The following is a 27,729-nucleotide window of genomic DNA, read 5'->3' as shown; positions in this document are numbered from 1 at the left end:
ATACATATTTACAATTGTTATATCTTTGTGATTGTCCCCTTTATTATGCTATCTTGCCCTTTTTATCTCTTGTTACAGTCTTTGTTTTAAAGTCTGGTTTGTCTGATATAATTATTGCTACTGTAGGTTTCTTTTGACATGCATTTGAATGATAAATCCTTCTCCATCCCCTTGATTTCAATCTGTAGGCTTCTTTAGGTCTGAAATGAGTTTCTTACAGACAGTGTATAGATGGGTCTTGTGTTTTTATCTACTTTATCTATTCTTATATCCTAGGTCATTTGATTAGAGTATTTTGTCCATTTACCTTCAGAGTAATTCAGATTTGAATTTAGTACCATTTTATTACTTGATTTATCATTGTTTCTGAGATTTTCTCTAATCCTTTCTAGTCTTTGTCATTTTTTTGTCTCTGCTTTCCCCTCAGAGTCCCCTTTAATATTTCTTGGAAGGGCTGGTTTAGTGGTCACACACTCCCTTCAGTTTTTGTTTGGGAAACTCTTTATCTCTCCTATTCTGAATGATATCTTTGCTGGATAGGGCATTCTTGACTGCAGATTTTTCCCATTCAGAACTTTGCATATATCATGCACTCCTCTTTGGCTGGCCAAGTTCCTTTTAGGAAATCTGCAGCTGCCTATGTCTTTTCTCTTGTAGTTAAGGACTTCTTTTCTCTTGCTGACTTTCAGACTTGACTTTATCACTGTATTTTACACATTTAATTATAGTATGTCTTTGTTTGGCCTGCTTTTGTTTATTTTGATGCAAGTTCTCTGTGCCTCCTGGATCCAGATGTCTGTTTTCTTCCCCATATTAGGGAGGGTCTCAGCTATTGTCTCTTCAAGTAAATTTTCTATGCCCTTTTCTCTCTTCTTCCTCTTTGACTCCTGTAATGTGTATGCTGTTACATTTGATTAAGTCACTGAATTCTCTAAATCTGTTCTGTTGCATAATTCTTTCTCTCATTTGTTTAGCTTCATTACTTTACATTACTTTGTATTCTAGGTCACTAATTCATTCCTTTGCTTCTTCCAGCCTGCAGTTAATTGCCTCAAGCATGTTTCTAATCTCTTCTATTTCACTCTTCATATCTGATTGTTTTTTAACTCTTTTATCTCTGTCTTAAGGGTGTCACTGATGTCTTCTTTTTTTAAAAAAATATTCATTTTTAGGAGAGAGAGAGGGAGACAGAGTGAGAGCGGGGGAGGGGCAGAGAAAGAGGGAGACACAGAAACCTAAGTAGGCTCCAGGCTCTGAGCTATCTGCACAGAGCCTGATGGGTGACTTGAATTCACGAACCCATGAACCGTGAGAGCATGACCTGAACCGAAGTCTGACACTTAACTGACTGAGCCACCCAGGTGCCCCTGATGTCTTCTTTTTTCAGTATCAGTATCCTTATGATTATTGGTGTAAATTTTCCATCAGGCATGTTATTTATATCTGTTTCACTTAGATGTCTGGCCTGTGACTTTATCTTGTTCTTTCATTTGGGATGAATTCCTCCATCTTGTTATTTTGTCTAAGTCTTTGCCTTCTCTTCTTTTTTATAAAAAAAAAAAAAGAAAAGTTATGCATCCGTCTCCTAAAAGTAATGGCCTTATTAAGAAGAGATTATGTAGGGCTCAGGGCCTGGCACTTCAGGGAGTGTCTCAGATGTGTGCTGCTTGCACTCTGCTGTTGTGTTTTGGCTGCTCTATTCTTCAGGCTGTTCATCTGCAGAGGCTCTTCTTGCCTGCTGTGGGCTGACTTTGGTCCCCAGGCCTGAATGTGATGAGTTTTAACTAAGTGGGCTCTGATCTTGTGTAATGAGACCTGTCACCACCTCCATCAGAACTGGGGCCCTGTAGTACTCTCTGGTAGGAAGACTTGGTGTGGGCAGGGGTTTCTTCTGGTCTTCTGGGAGAGGGGCCTGTTCCACTGGGACTAAGGCAAGCCTGACTGAGAGGGCAGTTCCACCAGAGCACAGGGGCGTGGGGAAGCTAGGCAGCCAATGTTAGTGTTTTGCTGCTTCCTGTGGTGGCTGTGTGTTTATAGTTAGAGGCAGGGGAGGGAAATGGCACCATCCACCGCCTTTGTTCCCAGAGAGATGTCTCTGTGAATGCTTCCTCTCAGGGACATATTCCAAGAAGAGCAAAAAATCTCCCTAGTGTGTGCCCCATGCACGCTTCAGATAACTGTATCCCTACTGTCTGCACCCGAGTTGTTTGCCTGCCTTCTCTCTAGCAGTAGGGCAGTGCCCTCCTGGCTCTATGCCAGCCAAACACACTGTTCTTTAAAACTCTAGACTTTAACAAAGCCCGGCTTATTGCAAGACCTCACAAAATTCATCCCCTGTCTTTTTCCAAGCCAATGGCTTTGGGGAAATGTTCTCCTTGTGTGTACCCCTATGAGCTCCTCTCTCCCACTTCATGACCATGGCTCCCTCCCCTTTGTATTACCCACAATCTGTTTCTCCCCTAACCCATGTCTCCACTTCTTACCTTCTTCAGTGAGGCCTCTTCTCTCCCTTCAGTTTTGGAGTTTGTTCTGCCAGTCTTCAGGTCCATTCCTGTGGTATTTAGGATGATTTGAAATTTATCTAGTTGTGTTTCTTGGAATGAAAGGAGCCTGGGATCTTCCTGCTCTGCTGCTGTCTTCCTCTAAGGAGAGTTATCTTTAATTAATCTTAGAAGTCTTTACAAAAGAGAACAAGAATCTGTATATTATATGTCTGATGAGACACCTCTCTTATATAAGACCATATTTACCTTGGTGGAATCACTTTCCCTTTGCTTTGTTAAATTTAGAATATGCTTATATGCCTCAGGAGTAGTGTGTATTAGGTAATGATAATTGTGCAGGTAATGGAGGAAGTATATAAGTGAGTCCATCAGTGAAATACATAAATGAAAGAATGTTTTTAAAGAACTCGTAAAACTCATACTTCTTCTAATGGAGGAGATATATAAGTGAATCAGACAGTGAAATACATAAATTAAATGTTTTTAAAGAATTCATAAAATGGATACTTTTTATAAAACCAATCTCTTAATGGCACCATTACTTTTTACTTTAAATGTTAAGCCTTCAGTATTTTGCCTGGAATGGCCATAGCCACAGATCATTGCCTTTGAAAATACTCATGTTTACAAGTTTAACTTAAATGCCAACTTCTCCTGGATGTTATTCCTACTTTCCATTTACCTGCTGCTCTTTCCTCCTGAGCTTTCACCTAAGTTATTTCTCTCTTATGATATTTAGTATATTCAGCCTTATATTATACTCCTATGTTTACCTGTCTGCCCATATCCTCGAGGGAAAGGATTTTATTTTGGTATGTTACCACTGCACCCAGTGCCTTGTACACATATGTTCAATCAATATTTGTTGTATACAGTAATATATATGTAATAAATTATATCTGAATAACGTGGTTATTATTGATATTTTTACTCTTATAGTTTGAAAAATAGTACTTTAAAATATGATCAGTTCTGTGTACATTTGTCATTGGTTCCTCTTTCTTCAGAAATTTATGAAGCAGCTAGAAGGAAAAAGATTGTGTCTACAGTGTTTATATGCAATACTTATATGCAGTGTTTTTATGCAGTACTTAGTACAGGCAACATAGACATGAATACTGAATGAACATTATTTGATAGTGACAAATAATTATACATTTTTTTCAAAATTATAATTTTGTTGTAAACAGAAGAAGACATTTGTAACAGTATATACTGGGATACATAGAGCTGTTAATTAAATAGGATACTGCTTGTTAATACCTTATGTTTTTTGTTTTAGCTTATCTATTTCAGGCAAGGACATGAAGCTTATGTGCGGGCTGTAAGGAAGTCAAAAATATACACCCTTAATTTACAAAAACAGCCATGGAATAAAATGGATCTCAGGGTAAGTTGGCCAAATTCATAAACTATGAAGTAGTTTTGATACTTCATAAACTAACTGAAGTAGCTTTGGAATTAAGTTACTTGCGTATATATAGCTTTTTCTCAGTTTCGTACATATTTCATTATTGATTGTGTGTCTAAGATAAGGAGATGTTCCATACTCTTGTACATGTGTTATGGGTCCCATTTTATGTTTGCTGAAATTTGTATGCTATTTGTTGTCTTGATTATTTGACCTAATTTTCTTCAAGCTTCAAGTCGTCTAGTGTATACCATTCTATATTTGGAGCAAAGCAGTAGTTCCCTGGTGTGGTTATTTTCCTGAGCAGCTTTGTATATTCGGAGGCTCTATAAACTGACTTTGTGTGTGGATTACAGACACCCTTGAGATTCCAGTGGCTTTAAGTAAAAATCATAAATATCATGAATCCCAAGAAACTCAGAACTTTGTGGTACTTTATGGATTATCATTTTTGATACAGTACATATATAGCTACATGGTATTGAGTAAAATAGGTATGTTTAATATTTTGGAGGTTTTTCTGACTGTAAATACATACTCATTCCTTCATAAATACATAGATACATACATCATCATTTCTAGTTAGGTTTATGCATGTTTTCTTCTTTTGTTTTTCCAACTTGAAGAACAAGAGACTTAAGAGCAGTGTTACAGTGGTTTTTCAGGTAAATGAAGGATTGTTGTCTGATGATACTTAGCAGGAAGCATACATGAAAGAATGTAGATTTATTGAAACAAAGATTTAGATACTTGTAAAATATTGTATTAAGGTTGTGAGGTATGAAAATATCTTATCAAGTGAGCTTTACACAATCATCTCCTGGGAGATAGGGATGCTATCGCTATTCTAAATCAGGTGAAAGTAGAGTAAAACAAGTCACTATGCCCATAAGGCTCAGTTTTGCCAACTGCTAAGTATGACTAATAATCAGTTATGAGAGTGGTTTATAAAATAATATTGTAGGCATTAAAATATGTAAGCCCTTTCCCCAAATATACACATACATGTCTACCTGCATACTTACATAATATATGTCTTAACCAGGCAAAAACATCATAATCCCTTGGGGAATTATTTCAAAATATGTATGACTAAACTTGTACCCCAGACCTATTGAATTCAATTCTATAGGAGTAGGTTTTGAGAATATGAATTTTAAAAATGTTCTCAAGGGGATTTGGTTGCTTATCCTTAGTTTAGAGCCCTGAAGTATACTATGACTTGATATTGTCAATGACTGTGTCTTACTGCCTTTAACACATAGTGGAATGCTTAGTATTTGGTGGGTATTCAGATAGTTTTTTAATTGCTCAAAAATAATGAAATAATATACAACTGTCAGGCATTTATATTGAAAGTAATAATTTATTGGTATTCTCATGAATAGGAACAAGAGTTTGTTAAGATTGTAGGAATCAAATATGAGGTTGGACCACCTACACTGTGTTGCTTGAAGCTTGCATTTCTGGACCCCATTTCAGGCAAAATGACTGGAGAATCTTTTTCCATTAAGTGAGTAGCTATCTCTGGTTGTGTGTGTGTGTGTGTGTGTGTGTGTTTTAATCCCAGTCATTTATTCTGCAGAGTACAAGGCTTGATGGGAGAGAAAATACTATAGTACTATGGGCTTTAGAGTTTTAAAGACCAGGGTTTAATGTTTAATTCTTTTTTTTACACGTAATAGCTATATATATACATATTTATAAACTTCCATGTGTGTGCATGCATGTGTGTGTGTAGCAAACATATATGTACTGTAGTATGTTTTTGTGTGTATACAGTTAACCCTTGAACAATGTGGGGACTTATGGGTACTGACCCCCGACAGTTGAAAATCTGTATGTAACTTTTGACTCCCCAAAAACTTAACTACTAATAGCCTGCTGTTAAACAGAAGCCTTATTGATAAAATAAACTTTTGACTAATATGTATTTTGTATGTTTTATGTATTATATATAGTATTCTTACAATAAAGTAAGCAAGAGAAAATAAAATGTAATTAAGAAAATCATAAAGAGAGAGAAAATATATTTACAGTATATATATGCATATTTATTGAAAAAAGTCTGCATTGAAGTTGACCTGCAGGGGTTCAAACCTGTATTGTTTAAGGATCAACTAGATATATATCTGTGAGCAAGTTACTTAACCTCTCTGAATTTATGCCTTCATCTGCAAATGTAAATGTTAGTAACTGCCTCAAGATTGTTGTGATGAATTAAAAGAAAAACCTTTATAAATGCCTAATGGTGTGGTTGAAACATGGTAGTTGCTTTTACTTCTGTTAATAATAAAAGAAATGATTAGTCAGTGGCACATTTCTTAGAGTTTGAAATCTGAGGAGATGAAAGAACATCAATTCATACTTTTCTAATTATAGACTCTTTTATATTAAGAGCTCTTAATATAAAATACCTTATACTAAGCTTTAAGGACCTTCATTGGTGTCTTTATGTTATTAAAGTGATAGAGTAATAGGCAGGGGACTAACAAAAGCAGATGGAGTTTAAGTAAAGACATTTGCAGGAACCTTGAGGCTTACAACATTTTTTAAATGACTCCACTTTAAACATAGATCTCTGGATATTTAGTATCATATGCTGTTATATTTGTATATTGATTCATATGTGCTTTATTTTTTATACAGGTATCATGACATGCCAGATGTCATTGACTTCCTTGTGCTACATCAGTTTTATAATGAAGCCAAAGAAAGGAACTGGCAGATTGGTGAGTATAAAATTCTCACTTAATAACAATTAAGTTTGAAATAGAGTAACATTTTAATTATAATTTAATAGAAATAAGCTAGTATAACATCTAGTTGGTAAAAGCTGTTAACCAAATTAGAAAAATCAAATTAAATTTTCCTTCTCAGTTATGTTTAGGTGATTTTATGCACATTGTGTTTAGCATATAACCTCTAATTTTTCTGCAAATATCTAATCCATTAGAATACAAATCTGAATTTTAAAAAAAACCATCAAATGTCACTTGCCCTAATGTAGAGTACTGCCTAATATAGAGTACTTAACACTTGGGCTCTTAAGCAGGCCATTACTGATTGTGATTTTCTTTCTTTCTTTCTCTCTTTGTCACTCTTTCTCTCTCTCTCTCACTCTGTTTCTCTCTGTACTTCTACCTGTTTCTGCACCTTTTCTCTTCCTCTCCCTATCCCTCCTCTCCTATCCCTTCCTTTAACCCTTCACTAGCTATTTGATCTTGGGCAAGTTTTTAATCTCTCTGTGTCCCACTTCCATTATCTTTATGATAACAATCACATTAGAACACACCTACAAGGTGATGTGAGCAATAAATGATAGCACTTAAGATGGAAACTAAATATTTAAAATTTATACTGTGTAAATGGTTGCTATTAGTACTTTTGAAGTCTCCTTTCTTATGTGGGAGAAACATTTTTGTCTGCAATGGTTTGGTTTTATAATCCTTAGCCCTTTAGAGGCAGAATAGTATGAAGAGATTATTAAAGGCAAAAAGCTGAAAGCAAAAAGGAAAAGAACTGTAGTAACATACGTACAGTACAAGAAAAAGTATGCCTAATAATGATCCTAAGTAATTGATAAAAATTAGATTATATGTGGTAACATTTATTTAAGAAGACATGGACATATTTGATTTATCTCAGAAAGATTACTAGTACTTGGAAGTCAAAACCTTAGAGTAAAATATAAAATTTACTTATCTGGGAAACTCAGATTGAAACCTCTAATAATGCTAGATACAAGGCTACTTTGTCCAAAAAAAAGTAGCAATTTAAAGTGTGAACAAAGCTGTTACTCTCAAAAACATCCTTTTAAGAATTTCCAAAAATATTATAGGTGATAGATTCCGCAGTATAATTGATGATGCCTGGTGGTTTGGGACTGTGGAGAGTCAGCAACCTTTTCAACCAGAGTATCCTGATAGTTCTTTCCAGTGCTACAGTGTTCAGTAAGTACATTTATGGTATTTTATGCCTAATATAATACTGTGGTACTATATGGACTTTCTGACCCTACCAGGAATACTACGTTGTTACTTTGACTTATCTTTATCTAACCTGTACCATTAAGGAAGTAATCCTGGTACCTGTAAGGAAGGAATTTGATGATAAACCTCTTGGTCCAATATGCGTGCTAAAACAAAGCAGGAACTGAAGACTTATTTGTACCTCCCTTATGCCTGTATTTTCTTTTAAGTATTTCTGTTTTAGACAAGAATTGCAACTATTATTTCATGAAGAATCCTGAAATTAATTCATTGTTTAAAGTAATTGTTTGGAACATAGCAATAAATGTTAGTACCCAGTCTTTTATTTAATGGTATGAATTCTAGGCACAGGTGACTGTATTATGTTTGGACGTACTATTTGTCTACAACATTTACTTTAGTTTTTCATTAAATACCAGCATTGTAAGATTCTTAATGAATGAAATTTTCTTCTCAAGAATGATTAATGTTTATTCTGTGAGGACTGACTTTAATTTTGCATATTGTGGATCACAAGGGAATAATAAAATTTTGGAGATGCTGTTATTCTTAAACTATTAGGATAAACTAGATTATCTCACAGAAAGAATTGATCTATTAAAATTGACTTTCTTAACCTGAAAGGAATTTTCCAAAGAGGTCTTTTCGTTATGTACCCTGGGCTAATATTGAATACGTGCTTGATTGGAATTCAAACAAAAAGCCAAGTAAAACTAAGTGTAAGTTTACTGCTCTCTCTATTTCATATTGGTGAACTATAATTAAAGGTTAATCATCTTTATGTAAGTGAAATTGTACTTTAAGGAAAACTGTATTGCCCTTTTCCAAATTTTACCCCCAGGAAGTCATGCAAATTATGGTGATATATAAAAGTAAGTGTCCTGTGAATTTGATTTGTATCTTGTTATTTTTTAATAGCTGGGACAATAATGAGAGAGAAAAGATGAGCCCCTGGGATATGGAGCCAATTCCAGAAGGAAGTAAATATGCTTTTAAAAATGAATTATAATTCAGTATCAGTAGCACAGTATTGGAAACTAATCATTTCTGATTTTTAATCTTATGCATAGCTGCCTTTCCAGATGAAGTTGGTGCTGGTGTTCCTGTGTCCCAGGAGGAACTGACTGCTTTGCTATACAAACCCCAGGAAGGAGAGTGGGGGGCTCACTCCAGAGATGAGGAATGTGAACGGGTTATTCAGGGCATCAACCACCTTCTGTCCCTGGGTACGGTGAATATGAAAGAATATTAGGAAGGAACAAGGAAAACCAGCAGAATTTTAAGTTCTATAAAAGGAAATATATTTTTCACTGTATACTTTTAACTCAAGAGGCACTTTTAATCAAGTGATTCTAGTTTTAATATTAATATTTTATATGTTTGGCCAGTGTAATGATTGATAAATTTTTTTCTATTCTCTGGGAGCTTATATAATAGTGAAGACGTGGTATATAGTGGTCTTTTACTTTCTTGAGTCACTTTGGCTCTCTAGCTATTCTCTGTGCTTGACTTTGGTTGAGTTTTTTGATACACAGTGGATGAGTAATACTTTTTCCTTACATGTCTAAGCTATATTATCTAAAACATATCACTTGAGCTGTTTGGCATTTATCCAGAAAAGACAGATTTGAAGTTCTCCTTTTATTCATCTCATTGCACCTGATTTGAACCAATGTATCATACATGATTCATAGATATTATGTCCAAATAAAAAGAATAACATTTTAATGATACTTGTCTAATATTTGCATAATTGGATCATTTAATTTTAGTAATGTAGTATATTGTCCTCCCTTCTGATTTATAAAGTTTTTGTTTGTTAACATGAAACATTAATATCTTTTATAACTACCTTTTTTGATTTTGGTAATGTTATAGATTTTGCCAGCCCTTTTGCTGTTCCAGTGGATCTCAGTGCCTATCCCTTGTATTGTACAGTAGTTGCTTATCCAACTGACCTCAACACCATCAGGCGGAGACTTGAAAATCGCTTTTACAGGTCTGTTTAGTTTTATTATTTATAAAGTTTATAGCTTTACATCTTTTGTGTTCCTTTTTGTATAATGATACAGTGAGATCTGTGTTTTCTTACTATAAAATAATCATTCAGTATACTCCAAAATTTCTTCTAAAGATTTGGAACACTAATTTACCTTTTTTGATAGATTCTCAGTCTTCCAGGGTAAGGAGTATGGAATAAAGGACAGAGAAGAAATTATGAGTAGCACAAATCACATGTGAAACAAAAACCATTGTTAACTTTAGTTTATTAAAGGCAGATTAAGTAAGTGGTTTGTGGATTCATCATGATTAAGGTGCTCTAGGAAGTTGGAGCATGTTTAAATCCCTTGTTGAGGAATTAGGCAGCAGTTAGATTTAATTACAAGCCCTAAAATGTGTTTAGATAAAGGGCCAAGTAAATTTTTTCTTCATTTCAGTTGGGAGTCAATTATGAGAGAGTAGTAGAGGGCACCCTTTGGTACATCTCTAACCCCAGAGTCCACTGTGTCCTAATCACAGTTATTCCAACATGAGCTGGCTATAAATATAGCCAATTGGGTATATTTTATAACATTACCTACAATTTAATTTGATAATACATATCATAAAAGTAACTACATGAAATTATTTTTCTGAAACCTGGTTTCTTTTTTTTCTTGATCTTCCTCATTTCTTCCACTGAAAACTAAACATTTCCTTGACTTTATCAAAACACTGTGTTTATACTTATTTCGTTAAAATGCCTGTTTACCCATGATGTCTTGGGTCAGTTCTTTCCAATATGCAGTCCACTGGTTCTTAATGCTTCCTACACTTCAAATACTGTAACTATATACCTTTATATTAGTGCATATCACTTATACACATATATTAAGTTACATACATGTATTAGAACACCTTTGACATGCCATGATTGAGTGCCTAGTTGTTCTATGTTATAAATTCTTAGAACAGACTTTATATGTATCAAAAAAGTAACAGGGTTATTTTTTCTTTCATAGGAGAATATCAGCATTAATGTGGGAGGTTCGCTACATTGAGCATAATGCCAGGACTTTCAATGAGCCAGATAGTCCTATAGTTAAAGCAGCCAAAATTGTAACTGATGTCTTACTTCGATTTATTGGGTAAGAAGCAGTTTTATCTTCCAGAGGAGCTGACTTCTGATTTTAAAAATAATATATTGAAGTATCTTTTGACTTACTTGTTTCTTAGGGATCAGAGCTGTACTGATATATTGGATACTTACAATAAAATTAAAGCAGAAGAACTAAACAGCACTGATGCAGAAGAGGTGAGAATCACAGCATGATTAATAGGCATGAATTTCTTTTCTGTTTTTCAAAATACAGTAAGTATTGTGTGTGTTATAACTGGCTATAAGCGTTGAAACTGATTTCTGAAAATTGGCTAATCACCTTCATCTTTTTATATTCAACTCTTTAGCCTGTATTTAGATGGTATATACCAGAAATGTGCTGGTGCTAAAGTTTTTTGAGACACGTGGCCAGTCGTTCTTACGGACTCAGCGGGTTTCAGTGATGAGAAATCACCACTTGATTTTCCAGCCTTAAAAACAAGACAAGGCAGATTTCAGGTAAATGAGTCTAACAGACATGGAGCACCTGCCATGGACTAGAGGAACGAACAGTGGTTTCTTATCTAAAGTAGACAGCCTGGACTGGACTACCCCTGAACCAAATTCATACATTTTATTAGATTGTATCAGATCTATTGGATCCTGGAAGAGACAGGGGAAGATGGCAGCATAGGGGGACACTGGGCTCACCTCTTCCTGCTGATTGCTTAGATTCCACCCACATCTGCCTAAATAACCCAGGAAACTACCAGAAGACTAGCAGAATGGACTCTCTGGAGCCAAGTGTACACAAGAGGCCCACAGAAAAGGGTAGGAAGGGCGGAGAGGTGGTGCGAACTACACGGACTGGCAGACTGGCAGGAGGGAGCCGGGGCAGCAGAAGGGCAGCCCGTCCAGCAAGGCAGAGCCCCCAAGTCTGGCTTTCAAACACAGAGGGGCCGGACTCCATGAGTCCTGACAGCCATAAGGACATAACAGCTGGAATGTTAAAAGTCAACAGCTCTGCTCCACCAGAGGGAGGGCAAGACAACACTGGGAGGGAGAGTTGTTGAGCCCTGGAAGACAGAGCTCAGCTCGGCGGGGGAACAAAGGCACTGGCAAGCACAATCTCCCTCTCCCATACCCCAGCTGAAATTTCATAGGGAACCAGTTCCCATCACCGAACTTGGTTCCCCAATGCTGTACTTCTGTAGATCCATCCCTCCAACAGACCTGCCTCCCTCCCAGTGCTGCAGTGCCCCTCGCGCAGGGGACCACTGACACCAAACCGAGTTAAACCTGCCCTTCCCACCCCCCATGCACCTTGCTGATCCACCCTGGCTAATACGCCAGATCCCATCGAACCAACACCACAAGCCTGGCAGTGTGCAAGTAGTCCAGACTGGGGCCACAGTACTCCACAGTGAGTCCTACCCCTGGGAGAGGGGAAGATAAGGTACACAACAGTCTGTGGCCCCAGCGGTGGGCTGGGGACAGACATCAGGTCGGATTGCAGCCCTGCCCACCAACACAAGTTTCTCCTGACAGCACAGGGGAAGTACCCTGCAGTTTGGAGCCACCCCAGGGACTACCCAAAATGACGAACTGGAAGAATTCTCCTCAAAAGAAACTCCAGGAAGTAGCAACAACTAACAAATTGATCAAAACGATTTCAGCAATATAAATAGGAATAAGAATTTAGAGTAATAGCCATAAAATTAATTCCTGGGCTTGAAAAAAGCACAGAGGACAGCAGAGAATCTATTGCTACAGAGATCAAGGGACTAGTAAATAGTCATGAGGAGCTAAAAAATGCCATAAATGAGGTGCAAAGTAAAGTGGAGGCGACCACAGCTTGATTTGAAGAGGCAGAGGAGAGAATAGGTGAATTACAAGATAAAATTATGGAAAAACAGGAAACTGAGAAAAAGATAAACAAATCCAGGAATATGAGGGGAGAATTAGAGAACTAAGTGAGGCAATCAAATGGAACAATACCTGTATCATAGGAATTCCAGAAGAAGAAGAGGGAAAGGGGCTGAAGGTGTACTTGAAGAAATCATAGCTGAGAATTTCCCTGAGCTGGGGAAGGAAAAAGGCATTGAAATCCTAGACAAACAGATAAATCCCTTCAGACGTAACTTGAATCCATCTTCTGCTCAACATATCATACGGAAACTGGCAAAATACAAGGATAAAGAGAAAATAAAGCAGCTGGGGATAAACAGGCTCTAACTTAAAAAGGTACACACATAACAGTAGTGGCAGACCTGTCTATGGGAACTTGGCAGGCCAGAAAGGAATGGCAGGAAATCTTCAATATGATGAACAGAAAAAGTATGCAGCTGAGAATCCTTTATCGAGCAACTCTGTCATTCAGAATAGAAGAAGAGAGAAAGGTTTTCCCAAACAAACAAAAACTGAAGGAATTTATCACCACTAAACCAGCCCTAAAAGAGATCCTAAGGGGAACTCTCTGAGTGAAATGTTGCAAGGACCACAAAGTACCAGAGACATCACTACAAGCATGAAACCTACAGACATCACAATGACTGTAAACCCATATCTTTTAAATAATAACACTGAATGTAAATGGACGAAATGCTCCAACCAAAAGATATAGGGTACCAGAATGAATAAAAAAATAAGACCCATCTATTTGCTGTCTAAAAGAGACTCATTTTAGAACTGAGGACACCTTCAGGTTGAAAGTGAGGGGATGGAGACCTATCTATCATGCTATTGGAAGTCAGAAGAAAGCTGGAGTACCCTTACTTATATCAGACAAACTAGACTTTAAATTAAAGGCTGTAACAAGAGATTAAGAAGGCCGTTAATAATAGTTACAGGGTCTTTCCATCGGGAAGAGGTAACAATTATAAATGTCTATGCGCTAAATACAGGAGCCTCCAAATATATAAAACAATTAATCACAAACATAAGCAACCTTATTGATAAGAATGTGGAAATTGCAAGAGACGTTAATACTCCACCTACAACTATAGATCAATCATCCAGACAGAGGTTCAATAAACAAGCAAAGGCCCTGAATGATACATTGGATCTGATGGACTTGAGACATATATTTAGAACTCTGCATCACAAAGCAACAAAATATACTTTCTTCTTGAGTGCACATGGAACATTCTCCAAGATAGATCACATACTGGGTCACAAAACAGCCCCTTAATAAGTATAAAAATATTGAGATCATACCATGCACACTTTCAGAACACAGCGCTATGAACCTTGAAATCAACCACAGGAAAAAGTCTGGAAAACCTCTAAAAGCATGGAGGTTAAAGAACACCCTACTAAAGAATGAATGGGTCAACCAATCAATTAGAGAAGTAATTAAAAAATATATGGAAACAAATGAAAATACAACAATCCAAATGCTTTGGGATGCAGTGAAGGCAGTCCCGAGAGGAAAATACATTGCAATCCAGGCCTATTTCAAGAAACAAGAATAATCCCAGATGCAAAATCTTAACAGCACACCTAAAGGAAATAGAAGCAAAGAAGCAAAAACACCCCAAACCCAGCAGAAGAAGAGAAATAATAAAGATCGGAGCAGAAATAAACAATATACAATCTAAAAAAAAACTGTAGAGCAGATCAATATAAAGATGAGTTAGTGTTTTGAAAAAATAAACAAAATTGATAAACCTCTAGCAAGGCTTCTCAAAAAGAAAGGGGAGTTTACCCAAATAGATAAAATCACAAATGCAAATGGATTTCTTACAACCAGTCCCTCAGAAATATAAGCAATCATCAGGGAATACTATGAAAATTTATATGCCAACAAACTGGACAACCTGGAATAAATGGACAAATTCCTAAGCACCCACGCGCTTCCAAAACTCAAACAGGAAGAAATAGAAAACTTGAACAGACCCATAACCAGTAAAGAAATTGAATCTGTTATCAAAAATCTCCCAACAAATAAGAGTCCAGGACGAGATGGCTTCCCTGTGGAATTCTACCAGACATTTAAAGCAGAGATAATACCTATCCTTCTCAAGCTGTTCCAAAAAATAGAAAGGGAAGGAAAATTTCCAGACTCATTCTATGAAGCCAGCATTACTTTGATTCCTAAACCAGACAGAAACCCAGCAAAAAAACAAACAAACAAACAAAAAACTACAGACCAATATCCCTGATGAATATGGATGCAAAAATTCTCAACAGGATACTACCAAATCCAATTCAACAGCATATAAAAAGAATTACTTACCATGATCAAGTGGGATTAATTCTGGGGCTGCAGGGCTGGTTCAACATTCTCAAATCAATCAATGTGATACATCACATTGATAAAAAAAAGAAAAGAACCGTATGATCCTGTCAATCGGTGTAGAAAAAGTATTTGACAAAATTCAGCAACCTTTCTTAGTAAAAACGCTTGAGAAAGTCGGGATAGAAGGAACATACTTAAACATCATCAAAGCCATTTATGAAAAGCCCACAGCTAATATCATCCTCAATGGGAAAACTGAGAGTTTTCCCCCTGAGATCAGGAACACGACAGGGATGTCCACTCTCACCGCTGTTGTTTAACGTAGTGTTGGAAGTGCTAGCATCAGCAGTCAGACAACAAAAGGAAATCAAAGGCATCAAAATTGACAATGATGATGTCAAGCTTTCACTTTTTGCAGATGACATATTATACATGGAAAACCCGACAGACTCCACCAAAAGTCTGCTAGAACTGATACATGAATTCAGCAAAGTCACAGGATACAAAATCAACATACAAAAATCAGTTGCATTCTTACACACTAATAATGAAGCAACAGAAAGACAAATAAAGACACTGATCCCATTCACAGTTGCACCAAGAAGCATAAAATACCATGGAATCAACCTAACCAAAGATGTAAAAGATCTGTATGATGAAAACTATAGAAAGCTTATGAAGGAAATTGAAGAAGATATAAAGAAATGGAAAAACATTCCGATTGGAAGAATAAATATTGTTAAAATGTCAATGCTACCCAAAGCTATCTACACATTCAATGCAATCCCAATCAAAATTGCACCAGCATTCTTCTCGAAGCTAGAATAAGCGATCCTAAAATTTGTATGGAACCACAAAAGACCCTGAATAGCCAAGGTAATATTGAAGAAGAAGACCAAAGCAGGAGGCATCGCAATCCCAGACTTTAGCCTCTACTACAAAGCTGTCATCATCAAGACAGCATGGTATTGGCAAAAAACAGACACATAGACCAATGGAATAGAATAGAAACCCCAGCACTAGACCCACAAACGTATGGCCAACTAATCTTTGACAAAGCAGGAAAGAATATCCAATGGAAAAAAGACAGTCTCTTTAACAAATGGTGCTGGGAGAACTGGACAGCAACATGCAGAAGGTTGAAACTAGACCACTTTCTCGCACCATTCACAAAAATAAACTCAAAATGGATAAAGCACCTGAATGTGAGACAGGAAACCATCAAAACGCTAGAGGAGAAAGCAGGAAGAAAAATCTTTGACCTCAGCTGCAGCAATTCCTTACTTGACACATCTCCAAAGGCAAGGGAATTAAAAGCAAAAATGAACTATTGGGACCTCATGAAGAGAAAAAGCTTATGCACTGCAAAGGAAACAATCAACAAAACTAAAGTGCAATCAACGAAATGGGAAAATGTATTTGCAAATGACATATCAGACAAAGGGCTAGTATCCAACATCTATAAAGAACTCACCAAACTCCACACCCGAAAAACAAATAATCCAGTGAAGAAATGGGCAGAAGACATCAATAGCCACTTCTCTAAAGAAGAAATCCAGATGGCCAATGGGCACGTGAAAAGATGCTCAATGTCACTCCTCTTCAGGGAAATACAAATCAAAACCACACTGAAATGCCACCTCAAGCCAGTCAGGTGGCTAAAATTTACACATCAGCAGAGTAGATGCTGGAGAGATGTGGAGAAACGGGAGAACCCTCTTGCACTGTTGGTGGGAACACAAACTAATGCAGCTGCTCTGGAAAACAATGTGGAGTTTCCTCAAAAAATCGAAAATAGATCTACCCTATGACCCAGCAATAGCACTGCTAGGATTTTACCCAAGGGATACAGGAGTGCTGATGCATAGGGGCACTTGTACCCCAATGTTTACAGCAGCACTTTCAACAATAGCCAAATTATGGAAAGAACCTAATTATCCATCAACTTATGAATGGATAAAGAAATTGTGGTTTATATACACAATGGAATACTACATGGCAATGAGAAAGAATGAAATAGGGCCTTTTTTAGCAATGTGGATGGAACTGGAGAGTGTTATGCTAAGTGAAATAAGTCTTACAGAGAAAGACAGATACCAAATATTTTCACTGTTATGTGGATCCTGAGAACCTTAACAGAAGATCATGGGGGAGGGGAAGGAAAAAAAAATGTTGGACAGGAGGAGAGCCAACACAGAAGAGACTTTAAAAATTGATAATAAACTGAGGGTTGATGGGGATTGGGAGGTAGGGGAGGGTGGGTGATGGGCATTGAGGAGGGCACCTTTGGGAGGAACATTGGGTGTTGTATGGAAACCTATTTGACAATAAATTTCATCTTAAAAAGAAAGAAAACAAGTCAAGGCACTAAATATTTTAAAAGAACAGTTAGTTTTTGGAAATTTTAATAGGGTTATATTCTCTACACCATATATGTAAAATATTAAAGTATTTTTAAATTTCAGGTATGAAAGTCTACATTTTTAATAGTTTCATAGAATTTCTATTTGATATACATTATGGAAATTTATAAACATAAGCCAGTTTTTCTTAATGAAATAAAATTAGTATTAACACCAGACCTTCATATAACTAATTTTCCCACCCAGCCATATTCCCAATTTACATAAAGCCAACTTTTAATTTTTTTTAATTTTTATTTTTGAGATAGAGAGTGAAAGAGTGGGGGAGGGGCTGAGGGAGAGGGAGACAAAGAATCCCAAGCAACTCCAGGCTCTGAGCTGTCAGCACAGAGCCTGATGCAGGGCTCTAAGCCACAGACAAGGAGATCATGACCTGAGCCGGAGCAGACACTCAACTGACTCAACCACCCAGGTGCCCCTACATAAAGCCATTTTTTATTGCAAGCTGTGATAAAAAGAAGCAAAAACCAAGAAGGGGCTGAAATCAATAATGGAATGTGATATTTCAAAAGTCTTTAGTGGAAAACAATTTGCCCCAAAGATGAGTAATTCAAACATGCAAGATACTATTGAAATGGATATTGTATAGATATATTTTACATATTTATGTTATCTGTACTGTTAATGTCTAGAATAATAAATCTTCACTGTTTTTATTTTCTGTTTTTATTTTTTATTGAGGCATAATGGGCATAAAACATTATATTAGTTTCAGATGTACAAATGATTCTAAATGTGTATATATTGTGAAAGAATCACCAAATTAAGACTAGTTATCCGTACACAGTTTTAACTTTCTCATATAATAACTTTTAAAATTCATTTTCTTAACAATTTTATATTCTATCCCCAAGACTCATTTATTTTGTAACTGAAGCTTCTATGTTTTGACCCACTACACTTGTTTTGGCCCCCCACTCCACTCTGCCCCATTTCTGGCAACTACCAATCTATTTTGTGAATCTATAAATGATTTTTCTAATGTTTTTTGGTTTTTTATTAGTTGTTTTATTTTTCTATTTTTTAAAATTTATGTCCAAATTAGTTAGCATATAGTACAAAAATGATATCAGGAGCAGATTCTTTAGTGCCCCTTACCATTTAGCCCATTCCCCCTTCCACAACCCCCCCCCCATAACTATCAGTTTGTTCTCCATATTTATTAGTCTCTTCTGTTTTGTCACCCTGTTTTTTATTATTTTTCTTTCCGTTCCCTTATGTTCATGTTTTGTGTCTTCAAGTCTTCCTATGAGTGAATTCATACGATTTTTGTCTTTCTTTGACTAATTTCACATAGCATAATATCCTCTGGTTCCATCCACGTAGTTGCAAGTGGCAAGATTTCATTCTTTTTTATTGCCAAGTAATACTCCATTGTATATATATACCACTTCTTTACCCATTCATCCATCGATGGACATTTGGGCTCTTTCCATACTTGGGCCATTGTTGATAGTGCTGCTATAAACATTGGGGTTCTTGTGTTCCTTCATAACAGCACACCTGTATCCCTTGGATAAATACCTAGTAGTGCAATTGCTGGGTCGTAGGGTAGTTCTAGTTTTAGTTTTTTTAAGGAACCTCCATACTGTTTTCCAGCGTGGCTGCACCAGCTTGCATTCCGAAAACAATAAAAAAGAGATCCTCTTTCTCCGCATTCTCGCCAACATCTGTTGTTACCTGAGTTGTTAATGTTAGCCTTTCTGACACGTGTGAGGTGGTATCTCATTGTGGTTTTGTTTTGTAGTTCCCCGATGATGAGTGATATTGAGCATTTTTTCATGTGTTGGTTGGCCATCTGGATGTCTTCTTTGCAGAAGTGTCTATTCATGTGTTTTTCCCATTTCTTAACTGGATTAATTGTTTTTTGGGTGTTGAGTTTGATAAGTTCTTTATAGATTTTTGATAATAACCCTTTATCTGGTATGTCATTTGCAAATATCTTCTCCCATTCTGTCGATTGCCTTTTACTTTTGCTGATTATTTCCTTCACTGTGCAGAAGATTTTTATTTTGATGAGGTCCCAGGAGTTCATTTTTGCTTTTATTTCCCTTGTCTCTGGATACGTATTGAGTAAGAAGTTGCTATGGCCAAGATCAAAGAGGTTTTTGCCTGCTTTCTCCTCGAGGATTTTGATGGCTTCCTGTTTTACATTGAGGTCTTTCATCCATTTTCAGTTTATTTTTGTGTATGGTGTAAGAAAGTGGTCCATGTTCATTCTTCTGCATGTTGCTGTCCAGTTTTCCCAGCACCACTTGCTGAAGAGACTGTCTTGATTCCATTGGATATTCTGTCCTGCTTTGTCAAAGATTAGTTGGCCATACTTTGTGGGTCCATTTCTGGGTTCTCTATTCTGTACCATTGATCAGAGTGTCTGTTCTTGTGCCAATACCATACTGTCTTGATGATTACAGCTTGAAGTCTGGGATTGTGATGCCTCCTGCTTTGGTTTCCTTTTTCAAGTTTGCTTTGGCTATTCAGGGTTTTTCTGGTTCCATACAGATTTTAGTATTATTTGTTTTAGCTCCGTGAAGAATGCTGGTCTTATTTTGATAGGGATTGCATTGAATATGTAGATTGCTTTGGGTAGTATCAACATTTTAACAATATTTGTTCTTCCTATCCAGGAGCATGGAATCTTTTTCCTTTTTTTTGTGTCGTCTTCAATTTCTTTCATAAGCTTTCTATAGTTTTCAGTGTATAGATATTTCACCTCTTTGGTTAGATTTATTCCTAGGTATTTTATGGTTTTTGGTACAACTATAAATGGGAACGATTCCTTGAGTTCTCTTTCTGTCGCTTCATTGTTGGTGTATAGGAATGCAACCGATTTCTGTGCATTGATTTTATATCCTGAAACTTTGCTAAATTCATGAATCAGTTCTAGCAGTTTTTTGGTGGAATCTTTTGGGTTTTCCCTATAGAGTATCATGTCATCAGCAGAGAGTGAGAGTTTGACCTCCTCCTGGCCAATTTGGATGCCTTTTGTTTCTTTGTGTTGTCTGATTGCAGAGGTTAAGACTTCCAATACTATGTTGAATAAGAATGGCGAGAGTGGACATCCCTGTCTTGTTCCTGACCTTAGGGGGGAAGCTCTCAGTTTTCCCCATTGAGGATGATATTAGCTTTGGGTTGTTCATATATGGCTTTTATGATCTTGAGGTATGATCCTTCTATCCCTATTTTCTTGAGGGTTTTTATCAAGACAGGATGCTGTATTTTGTCAAATGCTTCCTCTGCATCTATTGAAAGGATCATATGGTTCTTGTCCTTTCTTTGATTGATGTGATGAATCACGTTAATTGTTTTGTGGATATTGAACCAGCCCTGCATCCCAGGTAGAAATCCCACTTGGTCGTGGTTAATAATTTTTTTAATGTATTGTTGGATCCGGTTGGCTAATATCTTGTTGAGGATTTTTGCATCCTTGTTCATCAGGGAAATTGGTCTATAGTTCTCCTTTTTTGTGGGGTCTCTGTCTGGTTTTGGAATCAAGGTAATGCTGGCTTCATAGAGTTTGTAACCTTTCCTTCCATTTCTATTTTTTGGAAGAGTTTCAAGAGAATAGGTGTTAACTCTTCCTTAAATGTTTGGTAGAATTCCCCTGGAAAGCCATCTGGCCCTGGACTCTTGTTTTTTGGCAGATTCTTGATTTACGAATTCGATTTCCTTACTGGTTATAGGTCTGTTCAAATTTTCTATTTCTTCTTGTTTCAGTTTTGGTAGTGTATATGTTTCTAGGAATTTACCCATTTCTTCCATTTTGCCCATTTTATTGGCATATAATTTCTCACAATATTCTCATATTATTGTTTTATTTCTGCTCTGTTGATTGTGATCTCTCTTCTTTCATTCTTGATTTTATTTATTTGGGTCCTTTCCTTTTTCTTTTGATCAGACTGGCCAGTGGTTCATCAATTTTGTTAATTCTTTTAAAGAACCCACTTCCGGTTTCATTGATGTGTTCTGTTTTTTTTGGTTTCGATAGCATTAATTTCTGCTCTGATCTTTATTATTTCCTGGCTTCTGCTGGTTTGGGGTTTTATTTGCTGTTTTTTCTAGCTCCTTAAGGCGTAAGGTTAGGTTATGTATCTAAGATCTTTCTTCCTTCTTTAGGAAGGCCTGGATTGCTGTATACTTTCCTCTTATGACAGCCTTTTTTGCATCCCAGAGGTTTAGGGTTGTGGTGTTATCATTTTCATTGCCTTCCATATACTTTTTAATTTCCTCTTTAACATCTTGTTTGCCCATTCATTCTTTAGTAGGATGTTCTTCAGTCTCCAAGTATTTGTTACCTTTCCAAATTTTTTCTTGTGGTTGCTTTCGAGTTTCATAGCATTATGCTCTGAAAATATGCACAGTATGATCTCGATCTTTTTGTACTTACTTAGGGCTGATTTCTGTCCCAGTATATGGTCTATTCTGTAGAATTTTCTATGTGCACTGGAGAAGAATGTATATTCTTCTGCTTTAGGATGGAATGTTCTCAACGTATCTGGTAAGTCCATCTGGTCCCGTGTGTCATTCAAAGCCGTTGTTTCCTTGTTGACTTTTTGATTAGATGATCTGTCCTTTGCTGTGAGTGGGGTGTTGAAGTCTCCTACTATTATGGTATTACTTTCAATGAGTTTATGTTTGTGATTAATTGAGATGTATATTTTGGGGCTGCCACATTTGGCACATAAATGTTTACAATTGTTAGGTCTTCTTTGTAGATAGACTCCTTGATTATGATATAATGCCCTTCTGCATCTCTTGATACAGTCTTTATTTTAAAATCTAGATTGTGCAATATAAGTATGGCTACTCAAGTTTTCTTTTGTTGACCATTAGCATGATAGATGGTTCTCCATCCCCTTACTTTCAATCTGAAGTTGTCTTTAGGTCTAAAGTGGGTCTCTTGTAAACAGTCAGTAGATGGATCTTGTTTTCTTATCCATTGTGTTACCCTATATCTTTTGATTGGATCATTGAATCCATTGAAGTTTAGAGTGAGTCCTGAAAAATATGAATTTATTGCCATTATGATGCTTGTAGAGTTGGAGTTTCTGGTGGTGTTCTCTGGTCCTTTCTAATCTTTGTTGCTTTTGGTCTTTATTTATTTATATATTTTTTTTTTCATCTTTTCCTCCCTCAGAGAATCCCCCTTAAAATTTTTTGCCGGGTTGGTTTAGTAGTCACAAAGTCCTTTAACTTTTGTTTGTCTGGGAAACTTTTTATCTCTCCTATTTTGAATGACAGCCTTGCTGGATAAAAAATTATTGGCTGCATTTTTTTCTGACTCAGCACACTAAATATATCCTCTCAGTCCTCTGTGGCCTGCCATGTTTCTGTGGATAGGTCTGCTGCAAACCTAATCTGTCTTCCCTTGTGGGTTAGGGACTTTATTTTCCCTTGCTGCTTTCATGATTCTCTCCTTGCCTGAGCATTTTGTGAATTTGACTATGATATATGCCTTGTTGATGGTTGGTTATTCTTGAACCTAATGGGGGTCCTCTGTGCTTTCTGGATTGATGTCTGTGTCTTTCCCCAGGTTAGGAACGTTTTCTGCTATGATTTTCTCACATAACCCTTTTACCCCTATTTCTCTGTCTTCCTTTTCTGGGACCCCTATATTTCTGATGTTGTTCCTTTTTAATGAGTCACTGATTTATGTAATTCTTAAATCATGCTCTTTTGCCTTATGTCACTCTTTTTTTCTGCTTCATTATTCTCTATAAGATTGTCCTCTATATTGCTAATTGTTCTGTCTGCTCCATCCTTGCTGCCACTGCATCTATCCGTGTTTGCAGCTCAGTTATATCATTTTTAATTTCATTCTGTGTTTCACTTCTTTTATCTCTACAGAAGGGGATTCTAATCTATTTTCAAGTCCGGCTAGTATTCTTATTATTGCAATTCTAAATTCTTGTTCAGACCTCTTGCTTGTATCTGTGTTGGTTAAATAACCTGGCTGTTGTTTCTTCATGCTCTTTCTTTTGGGGTGAATTCCTTCATTTTGTCATTTTGAAGGGAGAAAAGGAATTAATGAGGTAGAAATAATAAAATTAAAAAAATTAAAATTAAATAAATATTAAAATTAGAACACACACACGCATATCTGTTAAATGATGCTATATCCTAGGTCTGTTTTGGTCTGTGTTTTGAAAGTGGTTTGACAGATTAGAGAAAAAAAAGGAAAAAAAGAGGAAATCGTTTAAGAATTTGAAAAATGAATACACTGAAGTACACTAAAATGAGATGATGGGAGTAAAATAGAATTTGAAAAAATTTACACAAAAGTAAAGAATATAGTAGGAAAGCAATACTTTTAATAAAAATTAAAAATAAAAATGAATTTTTTTCTCTTTCTGTATTGAAGAAAACAATTAAAAAGTGTAAAAAGAAAAAAGAACTCTTGAAAATTTGAAAAAGTTAATACACTGTAGTAGACTAAAATAGAATGATGGAAGTAAAATAGAATTTGAAAAAGACTACACAAAAGCAAAAAATATTGTAAAAAATTAAATAAAAATGTTTTTAATAGAAATTGAAAATGAAAATGAAGTTTTTCAATTTCTGCATTCAAGAAAAAGAAAGGAAACGATAAAGAGAAAAAGGAAAAAAGAAAACAAGGAAATATTTTGAAAATTTGAAAAGGTGAATACACTGCAGAAGACTAAAATAGAATGATGGAAGTAAGATAGAATTTGAAAAAATTTACACAAAAGTAAAAAATATAGAAAAGAATAAGGAAAAATATTCTTAATGAAAATTGAAAATAAAAATATTTTCTTTTTCTGTATTCAAGAAAAAGAATAGTGTAAAAGAGAAAGAATATAAAGAAAAAATTTGAATAGATGAGTCTGCTAACAGATTGAAATTGGACTAAAATTACTTCGTCTTCCCCTAGAAGTCAGACTATGTAGCGCTTTATAGTCCATAAACTAAGTAGGCGGTGAGACTTGTGTTCTTGAAGAGCGAGGTTGGCCCAGTTGGGCGGGGCTCAGTGTAATGGCTCTGTTCGCCACTAGATGGCACTGCTAGCCTACTGGGGTGGATTGTTGCAGTGCTAGTTGGTGCCTATGTGCATGTGCAGGAGTGGTGAAAATGGCGTCACCCAGCTTACCCAGTCTCTAGTATGGGAACTCTGTTCTCTCTGATCAGCAATCGCGCACCTGTCCTCTGTCTTCAGCTTTCGTCCACTCCTGGCTTCTTCATTGTCTGTGACAAAGCCCCAGGCAATACCTCTCTCCCAGGTTTTTTCTCAGTTGCAGCTGTTTTCCCCGGCCCCTTAAGTTCTGAAGAACTGCAAGGTGATTCATTTTGTCCCTCTGCTGGAGGGTCTCACTGAGCAGTGGCTGTATGCCTGCTGTACCCAGGAATGCCTACTGGACCCTGCTGCTGCCGGTGCCCCGAGACTGCGGCCAGTTGCCAGCCTGCCCCAGAAATAGTTTGCGAGAAAGTGTAGCAGCATCTTTTCAGGGATTATGGAAAATCACTACACACATCTGGCACCAGGCTTCACACTTAACGACTTTGTTCCAGCACCAGCGAATGTGGCCATTTTCTGGGGTCTGCTGGGATCAGGTGGCTTCAACAGTCTCTACCAAATGTCCTTCCAGCAGTGGAACCACTTTTCCCCTTGTGGGGATTCGCCCTTCCCACCAGATCACTGCCAGATATTGAGCTGCAGAGTTGCAGCCTTTGCACTCCCTTTGTTTACAGTCTTAATGGAATTTAAACCGTCTCCTTTCTCTTTTTTCCCTTTTTAGTTTAGTCCCTGCGGCTATTTCCAAGTTTTCACGTTCTCTCCAGCTGCTTTTGGGGAGGAGTTCTTTTCCTGTATTCTCCCCCGCCTGAATCTCCGTCCTTTCTCCCCCTGCCAAGGCAGCTCCCTGCCCTCCACCGGCTTCTCTCTCCCCAAGTTCATCTCTCTTTGCCACATACCTGCTGAATTCTGTGGTTCATGTTCTGCAGATTGTTGTGTTAATCTTTCAATCAGTTTTCTAGGTGTGTAGGATGGTTTAGTGTTGGTCTGGCTGTATTTTATGGATGCGAGACACACAAAAAACTTCCATGCTGTTTTGCCATCTTGGCTCCTCCTATAAATGATTTTTTTTATTCTACATATGAGATTATAGATGCTTTTCTCTGACTTCTGTTCACTTACGAAAATGCCTTCAAGGTCCATCTATTTTTGTCCCAAATGGAAAGTTTCCTTTTTATGGCTGAATAATATTCCATTAGGTATATATACCATATTTTCTTTATCATTTTACCCCTTAATGGATACTTAACATTGTTTCTATATGTTGGCTATTGTAAATAATCCTGCAATAAATATATTTTATTAAACATATTTATTTAATAAATGTTATTAAACATTGGTTGGTGTGCATTTAATTAATATATTTATATATTTTATATAAATATATATTATATGTATTAATAAATTTATATATAAATTTGTATATATTTATTAAATCTTTTAGATTTAATGTTTTCATTTTCTTTGGATAAAAACACAGAAGTGGAATTCCTAGATCATAATGTAGCTCTTTTCTTTTAATTTTTTGAGGAACCTCCATAGTGTTTTACATAGGTTGCGCCAATTTTCCCCAACACTGCACAAGTGTTCCCTTTTCTCCAAATCCTAACCAACATTTGTTATTTCTTGTTTTTGTTTTTGTTTTGTTTTGTGTTGTTTTGATAAAAGCCATTCTAACAAGTGTTTGATGATATTGTGGTTTTGATTTGCATTTCCCTGATGGTTATTGATGTTGAGCAACTTTTCATGTACCAGTCATCTATATTTTCTTTGGAAAATGTCTATTTAGATTCTTTGCCCATTTTGTTTTTATTTATTTGTTTTTAAAAATTTTTTGAGTATAGTTGACACACAATGTTACATTAGTTTCAGACATACACCATAGTGATTCAACTTCTCTACATGTTATGCTATGCTCACCACAAGTGGAGCTACCGTGTGTAACCATACAACACTGTTAGAATATCACTGACTTTCATTTCCTCTATTGTGCCTTTTATTCATGTGACTTATTCATTCCATAACTGGAAGCCTGTATCTCCCATTCCCCTTCACCCATTGTGCTCATCAGCTTCATCTCTTTTCCCTCTGACAACCATCAGTTTGTTCTCTGTTCTAGTGTTGTTTTTTTAGTTTTTCATGAAACTGTAATTGGTATAGAACATTGTATTATCACTGTTAAATGTTATTATTCACATAAGGAAAATGGAAATATGCCAGTTAGATATTCTCCTGAAACTAATGAAAAAATTATTTTTATTTCTGATAATTTATCTGACATTTCACAAAAATGTATTTTGACTCAGTATCTGATGTAGCAAGAATTACTCCTCAAAGTGACATATTTGTTTTAGAATAGAAAATTAAAGTAAAATTTAAGTGAACAACTTTGTCTTTTTCTTTTGGTGAAAACCAAAAGTTTAAGTTCTACTCTCTTATCAAATTTCAATTATACAATATAGTTTTGTCAGTTATGGTCACCATGTTTTACATTAGATCCTTAGATACTCAGACCTTATTCATATTCTTGAAAATCTTTACACTTTTACCAATCCCTCCTCATTTCTCTTACCACCCAGACCCTGGCAACCACTTTCCTATTCTGTTTCTGTGAGTTTCACTGTTTTTAAACGTTCCATGTATAACTGATACCATCCAGTATTTGTTTTTCTCTGGCTCATTTCACTTAGCATAATGCCCTCAATGTCCACCCATATTGTCACAAATGGCAGGTTTACCTTTTTTCTCAAGACTCAATAATATAACATTGTTTGTATATATCACATCTTTATTCATCCATCTGTTGACAACACTTATGTTTCCCTATCTTGGCTGTTGTGAATAATGCTGCAGTGAACATGTGATGCAACTTTATCTCTTTGATAATCCTGTTTTCATTTCCTTTGGATATTTATCCAGAAGTGGAATTGCTGGATCATATGATAGATCTATCTTTACCTTTTTGAGGAACTTCCATACTGTTTTCCACAGTGTCTATAGCAGTTTACATTCCCACCAACAGTGCTCAAGGGTTTCTTTTTCTCCATATC

At 36.3% G+C, this 27,729-nt stretch overlaps 1 protein-coding gene across 6 annotated transcripts in view; it reads left to right on the top strand.

The window, feature by feature from the left end:
• The window catches only part of BRWD3 (bromodomain and WD repeat domain containing 3), a 242,818-nt gene that overhangs the window by 159,432 nt on the left and 55,657 nt on the right, over positions 1 to 27,729 (top strand). For 5 of the 6 annotated variants that reach the window (XM_053201416.1, XM_027053775.2, XM_053201414.1 and 2 more), the window contains 9 exons: positions 3,787 to 3,894; positions 5,304 to 5,428; positions 6,565 to 6,647; positions 7,757 to 7,868; positions 8,826 to 8,887; positions 8,978 to 9,133; positions 9,786 to 9,906; positions 10,910 to 11,035; positions 11,124 to 11,202. In XM_053201416.1, the coding sequence (XP_053057391.1) occupies positions 3,787 to 3,894; positions 5,304 to 5,428; positions 6,565 to 6,647; positions 7,757 to 7,868; positions 8,826 to 8,887; positions 8,978 to 9,133; positions 9,786 to 9,906; positions 10,910 to 11,035; positions 11,124 to 11,202 (972 nt within the window). Of the gene's footprint in view, positions 1 to 3,786; positions 3,895 to 5,303; positions 5,429 to 6,564; positions 6,648 to 7,756; positions 7,869 to 8,825; positions 8,888 to 8,977; positions 9,134 to 9,785; positions 9,907 to 10,909; positions 11,036 to 11,123; positions 11,203 to 11,354; positions 12,782 to 27,729 lie in introns of those variants that run through there. The other variant, XM_053201417.1, reaches the window with a different exon arrangement.

The sequence above is a fragment of the Acinonyx jubatus genome, chromosome X (assembly GCF_027475565.1).
Source record: "Acinonyx jubatus isolate Ajub_Pintada_27869175 chromosome X, VMU_Ajub_asm_v1.0, whole genome shotgun sequence".
NCBI lineage: Eukaryota > Metazoa > Chordata > Mammalia > Carnivora > Felidae > Acinonyx > Acinonyx jubatus.
Note: the sequence above shows the minus strand (reverse complement) of the source record. Positions and strands in the feature narration are given on the sequence as shown.